This window comes from Psammomys obesus, unplaced genomic scaffold, assembly GCF_907164565.1.
Source record: "Psammomys obesus unplaced genomic scaffold, mPsaObe1.curated_primary_1811, whole genome shotgun sequence".
Classification (NCBI taxonomy): Eukaryota; Metazoa; Chordata; class Mammalia; order Rodentia; family Muridae; genus Psammomys; species Psammomys obesus.
Genome location: NW_026596051.1, coordinates 26,574,109 through 26,580,839, shown reverse-complemented (window position 1 = coordinate 26,580,839; position 6,731 = coordinate 26,574,109). Strand labels below are relative to the sequence as shown.

Here is a 6,731-nt window from a genome sequence, read left to right as displayed (position 1 = left end):
ATAGATAGATAGATAGATAGATAGATAGATAGATAGATAGATAGATAAATAGAAAATAAAAGTAGAAATACTGAAGAGACCCTGGCCTAATAGGAAGAAACCATGTGGTGAGGACCATGCAGAGACAACAAGAAGAGAAAGACAGTCACAGCTTCTCCACTGAGCCAAGATATCAGTCACGAAAGCACAACATCTTGAATGATACGTAGGCTGATAGCAGACCCAGATGACATCCAGTGAGGCAGGCCCCCAGACGATCCCTGTCCACTCACAGAAGCATGAAATTTAAATGATCTTTGATGTACGTCACTGAGTTGGGGAATGGTATTTTATTCTAGAGACTTAGAAGATGGTACCAGGCAATAAGATTCTACAGGGGAAAAAAATCTTGAAACAGATGAGTCACTGGAAGTATCATCACTATGAGGCAAGAGCACACAGGCATTTGCTTAAACATATATGCCCACTGCTGTGAAGTGATCTATGACATGAAAAACATTAAATCAAACCCCTGGTAGAAAGGACCTCAGGCACCATAATTGTGAGTGGGCCAAATCTTATCAAGCCTTTAGAAAAAGACTCAGGTTCCAGGAGGAAAGAGAATCCTTCAGACTAAAGCTGCAACACTGGCAAATTTAGAGCTTCCAACCTGTCGGCTTGGTCTGCAGGTTTTTTGTTTGTTTGTTTGTTTGTTTGTTTTTTGCATTGCCAGCCTCCACAACTGTATGTTCCAACCCCACCCCCACCCTCATTATTTTTATTTGTCTAGAGACCCTGTGACATCAGTACTGACATTGGATGTCAGGTAAAAGAAGAAAGGTCTCAAGGAGTGCCTGCCTGTTCACGTTTTCTTGATGGACACACAGGAAGTGGTTATTGGAGGCTAAAAGGAAGGCAGCCCCTTGCAGAAGTGATATAAGATGTTGTAACTCTGTCAACAGCAAAAACGCAGAACACCCCCTCGGAACCCAAGACTTTGGTTCAAAAGCCTTAGAGTAGAAGCTGAAAGTCCAATTTTTTTTTCTTTTTAGCTGTGCAGGAAAAAGTGCAGACTCAGAAAGGAAAGAATTATTGATTATTAGTGCAAAATAGAAAGTAAACATTTCCAATCTGCTAGGTTTGAAAACAAAACTGCCATTCCCAGTATGTCTTGCTAAGGGTATCAGAATAAAAAGTAGCCCCAGGATAATAATAAAACTCAAGGCAGAGGTCTCAGCAATGTGTCTAACAGGCATTTTGTGTATGTGTGTTAATATTAACTAGAACACAAAGAACCCCCAAACACATATGTAAGTAACTCAACAGAAAGGGTAAATATCTGGACAAAAAACAGACAAGAGCTAAGACTGTTAGAAAACAGGGAACAGATATATGCTATTTTTTTCTATCATTCTCATAATTTAAAATAGTTGAAGACCCCCACTCCGAAAGGCAAAGACACCAGAAGAAGAAGAAAACAGGAAACAAGTTAGGAGCCTCCCACAGAGGGTCTCTGAAAGGCTCTGCCCTGCAGACTATCAAAGCAGATGTTGAGACTTATGGCCAAACTTTGGGCAGAATGCAGGGAATCTTATGAAAGAAGTGGGAAATAATAGTAAGAGCTGGAGAGGACAGGAGGTCCACAAGGAGAGCAACAGAACCAAAAAATTTGAGCACAGGGGTCTTTCTTGAGACTCATACTCCAACCAAGTACCATGCATAGAGATAACCTAGAACCCCTGCACAGATGTAGCCCATGGCAGTTCAGTGTCCAAGTGGGTTCCATAGTAATGGGAACAGGGACTGCTTCTGACATGAACTGATTGGCCTGCTCTTTGATCACCTTCCCCTCAGTGGGGAACAGCCTTACCAGGCCACAGAGGAAGACAATGCAGCCAGTCCTGATGAGACCTAAGAGAGTAGGATCAGAAGGAAGAAAAAGAAATCTTCCCCTACCAGTGGACTTGGGGAGGGGAGTGTGTGGAGAAGGAGGAGGAAGGGAAGGATTGGGAGGGGAGGAGGAAGGGAACTAGAGGGGGGATACAAAGTAAATAAAGTGTAATTAAAAAATAAAATAAAATAAAATAAATTCTGCTTTTGAAATAAGCATTTCATAAAAAAATAAATAAATAAATTCAAATTATCAATGTCACATCCTAAAAAAAAAAAAAAAAGAAAAAAAAAGCAATGTAATGTTAATGAAAGGACTCATAAAAAATAGTTGAAGACATTCAGTAATGGTCAGATCATGAAGTAGGCCCTGTAGACTGAGGTGGGAGTGTGAAATAATAAAACTATTTCAGAAAAGGTTTGGAAACATGTGAAATTCAAAAGCCACTAAAACAATATGCACTGTGGTGTTTTGAATGAAATGGCCTCCATTGGTCCATAGGAAGTGCCACCTTTAGGAGGTGTGGCCTTGTTGTAGTAGGTGTGGCTTGGTTGGAGGAAGTGTGCCACTGGGGGTGGGCTTTGTGGTTTCAGATGCTCAAGCCAGGCCAAATGTCTCTCTCTCTCCCTGCTGCCTGGCAATCCAGATGTAGAACTCTCAGCTACTTTTCTAACACCATGTTTGCCTGCATGTTGTCATGATGATAAACCCCTGATCTGTAAACCAGCCCCAATTAAATATTTTCTTTTACAAGAGCTGTTGTTATGCTGTGGGTATGCTGTCTCTTCAAAGAAAAAAACCTAACTATGACATGCACAATCTCCCATTTTACCCATAAATTCCATCACCGGGAGTCTGTCATACAGAACTCTCCAGTATGCACATGAAGGTATAAGATGAAGAAGCTCATTGCAGACAGAGAGCTGTGCATGAATTGGAACCATCATTCCTGTGTCACCAGTAGCCAGACCACTGCCTGGAACATAGTAGGAGACCAAAAATATGTATTGAAGAATGAATGAATAAACGAATGGATTTGAAAAATTAGAAAATGGGCCAGAAAGATAGCTCACTAAATAAAGGTGGTTGCTGCCAAGCTTGAAGACATGTTTGATTCCTAGAACCTATACAGTGGAAGAAAGAACTGAGCCCCTCAAAATTGTTCTTTGAGCTCTGCTCATGCCCTGTGGCACACGAGCCCATCACACTGCCCGATGTAATAGAGATACATAATTAAAATTTGGAAATTAAATTTTTTTGTCAACTGGAGCTGGTTACATCTGCCCTATAAAGAATGAGGTAGATTTGGCCCAATATGAAAGACCCCTACCACCAAGTGTTAGGTTAACGAAACAATGTAACTTTCAGCATTGGAGGACTGAATTATGGGACTATGCTCTAATACATGAATGATGGTACTTAATCTGTATTTTTGTGGGGAGAGGGATATCCGCAACACTACATTTACACAGCAGTGACATTTCAAGCATTTACCCTGACAGGATTATTCCTCTCAGTCCTCTTCATTTCTCTAGGTGCTGGGTGCTGTCGTTAATGTTTCCATCTGACATGGTGAGAGCACACCACAGCACAGATACACTGAGGACCTAGTCCAAGGTCATACTGCAACAGAGATAAGATTCAAGCTCAAATGATCTGGCTTCAGAGTTCACATGCTCCAATCTTGGGAGGATAAGGTGCTTTGTCTTCAGGTTAAACTTATTGACTCATTTTGATGATAGTTACTATTTCCTTTCTGTTTCAAAGGTCTCCATACACGACCTATAAACTTCACACCCACTCTGCCTACAAAGCATGCATAGGCAGTTAGTCTGTTGGCTAGGAGTTCAATCTGTACGAACATGTGGACAGTTTACTCAAACTTCCTGACTCAGTTTATTCATCTATAAAACAGAGCAATCAATAGTAACTATCTTTGTGTGGTTGTCTTCTGTCCTACTCTATTCTGTTCCATTCATTCCTTTCCTTGTGATGGGGATGAACCGGGGCACTGAGTAAGCTGGGTATGAACTCTACCACTGAGCTGTATCTCAGCTCTGACATGGTTGTCAGAGGACTACATCTCTAATCTAGTCATATAAAACCTCTCTCTCTCTCTCTGTGTGTGTGTGTGTGTGTGTGTGTGTGTGTTTGTTGTGAGATGTCTGAAAAGATGCTTATCACACTATTACAAGGTTAGGTCATTGGGGTGGACCAATAGGTAGGTATGTTTGCTTCCAAACCTAATGGCCTGGGTTTGATTTTCAGAACGTATGCAGTGGACTCAGAGAACTGACCCCATGACTTCTGCACTCTTACTGTATACATGCATACACACATGGACACACACACAGTAAATGCATATTTTATTAATCCTGTTATTTTTAGCTCACTATGATTTAGCAAACAGAAATCATCATTAATACTTGCTGAACGCATACACACGAATGGATAGGTTGAAAAGTACTCAACGTCCACATGCTACAGGGTCAGTGCTAAGCACATCATGTCAATGCCATGCGCCCGCTTTGCTAAGACAGTGAATTTACTCAAAGTGATTCAACAGCCAATATCATCTCTAAAAATCTGTAAATAAAATATTTATCGGGACCCTGAGAGTCTTTCTACATGAGCATTTTCAAGTAAGACCAAGACCAAACCCACTGAGCATGTGAGAACCTGGGGAGTTTGTGCATGTGAAAACAGAATGTGGAGCGGGGCTTCTGGGCATGCCTTCCTTCTTAGCCGGCTGTGCCTTCTGTTTGACTTCAAACATAAGTGCTACATTAAAACAACGCCCTTCCCTCTGAGACAGGGAGTGAGTGGAAGGGGATGTGAGAGCTGGTTCTAAGGGCTGGTTCTATGGACCGAGAAAGATGTTGTTGCCGAGGATCTACACATGTCCATCAAGCTGACTCAGCTTACCCGACCAGTGATATTTCAGTTTTTATAGTCTGTCTTGTTTTATATTAAAGATCAGGTGCAAAAAGAATCAAGATGCTGTTTGGGCTTTTGTTTGCTTGCTTGCTTTGTGTATTAATTTATTAATTAATGTACTTATTTCGAGCCTGGTCTCCCTTTGTAACCCGAGCTTGTCCTGGAGTTTACAATGTAGCTGTGCAGCCCTGGCTAACCCTGAACGCACAGCAACCCTCCTGTACCAGTCTCCTTAGTGCTGGAGTTACAGGCATGAACTGCTACTCCAGGATGCTGCTCTACAAAGATAAATAAAACTCCAGGCAGACACTTGCCCTTTCTGACTCCCTCCACCGGCACAGCATGCTCAGCCAGCCCCCCCCCCCCCCTTTAGATAAGTGTCGCCTGTGACCATAACTCTCTGGACAGGAACGGTGGCTGATCAAAACCACAAGCCAAATGTCAACGTGAAGTGCATGAGCCTGTGAGTCATTCTCTGTCCCTGCAGCACGACTGTGGCCAAAGATAGCCCCAAGGCTTCTTCTCAAGCTGAGCACCTTTGCAGCGCTCAGCAAGGGTCAGCGCCCCCGAAGGTGGTGGTGCGGGGCAGTGTTCTGGTAACTTGCACAGGGGGGGGCCCTTCCCCTCGTTGGAATCCTACTCAGCACTGCCCCTTCGCTCCCAGCTGATCTGCAACACAAGATTCTTTGTTTGGGACGATCAGGACGCTCCCCCCCCCCACCCCCATGAGAACTCCAGCTGGGTCTCCCGGGTGTCCCGGTGGCACTTTGCACTGTGCCCAGCGTGTGCCTCAGGTGCAAACTCACCTCATCTCAGGCCGGAGGATTTGAGTATAGACGAGACAGCGTCCCAGGAAGATCTCAGGAAAGTGCTTCGTGGTAGGACTCCCATTCCACACCAGGAGTGAGCGAGGCCACAGAACTATGACCAGGATCACCACCAAAGCGATCAGGACCAGGAGACCCACTCCGAGACAGATCTGGACGTGCCTAGAGAGGCGGCAGCAAGGTCTGTCCCCAGATATCTGGCTAAATTCATAGTTGGCCATGGGGTTTCTGGAAGCCAGCCCAAGCTAGGCAGGAAGAGAGCACAGTGCTAGCTAGGTCAGAGCCTGCCCCTCCTCCTTTCTTTCACTTGCCTTTTATCTGCTTCCTTTTCCACCCCCTACTCCTGCTTCCAAGTTTCACGGGGTGACTGGACTAATAAGGCTTTAAGGATGTCAACAGGCACTCCAGCTGTTTACTTCCAGACTCCGGGGAGCTGATGGACCAGAGCCTCCCTCTCCCAGAGAAGCCAGCAATTTAGCCTCTGCATGTGCACAAACAACAGCTTGGGGACATTCCTGGCCAGCAGCTCCTGTCACCTGTACACGGGACACTTTTGCTGCATAATGCTGGGGGGGGGAGTAAAGTCTCTTCTCTCTCTGTCTCTCTCTCCTTCCTTCTTCCTTCTTTCTCCCTCCTCTCTTCCTCTCCCCTCTTTCCTTCTCTCTGCCTCTTTTTCTCTCTCCCTCCACCTCTCTCCCCCTCTCTTTCCCTTCTCTTTCTTTTTCCCTCTCTCCTCTTTCTGTTCACCCAATGCTCAGCAATGAGTGGACTACCTCTGCTTCTGAGCTTTAATGAAATCTTGCCAAGATCTTTAAGTCTCAGCTTCAGTCTGCTTCTCCTCTCTGGAGGTATCAGTTCAAACCCAGCCCTTGGTTAACCCAGGTTGTTAGAGTGCTGTTAACTCACCTCTCTGAACTAGATAGATGTGAATAAGATTAAGTACATCACAGCTTGCTCTGATCAGATGTGTTGCTATCTGCTAGGTGTGAGCACAATTCCTAAGGCATGATAACTGATTACTCAAAAAGTTTGTTATTACTGCTTGCTCTAGGGGGCTGCCAAAGTGATAGGATTTTATAGCTGATAGGATGTTTGCA

At 44.3% G+C, this 6,731-nt stretch overlaps 1 protein-coding gene across 1 annotated transcript in view; it reads right to left on the bottom strand.

The window, feature by feature from the left end:
* The window catches only part of Cd38 (CD38 molecule), a 14,162-nt gene extending 7,997 nt beyond the window's left edge, over nucleotides 1-6,165 (bottom strand). The window contains exon 1 of the mRNA XM_055624273.1: nucleotides 5,614-6,165. Coding sequence (XP_055480248.1) covers nucleotides 5,614-5,855 — 242 coding nt within the window. The 5' untranslated portion in view covers nucleotides 5,856-6,165. The remainder of the gene's footprint in view (nucleotides 1-5,613) is intronic.
* Nucleotides 6,166-6,731: the final 566 nt, after the last annotated feature.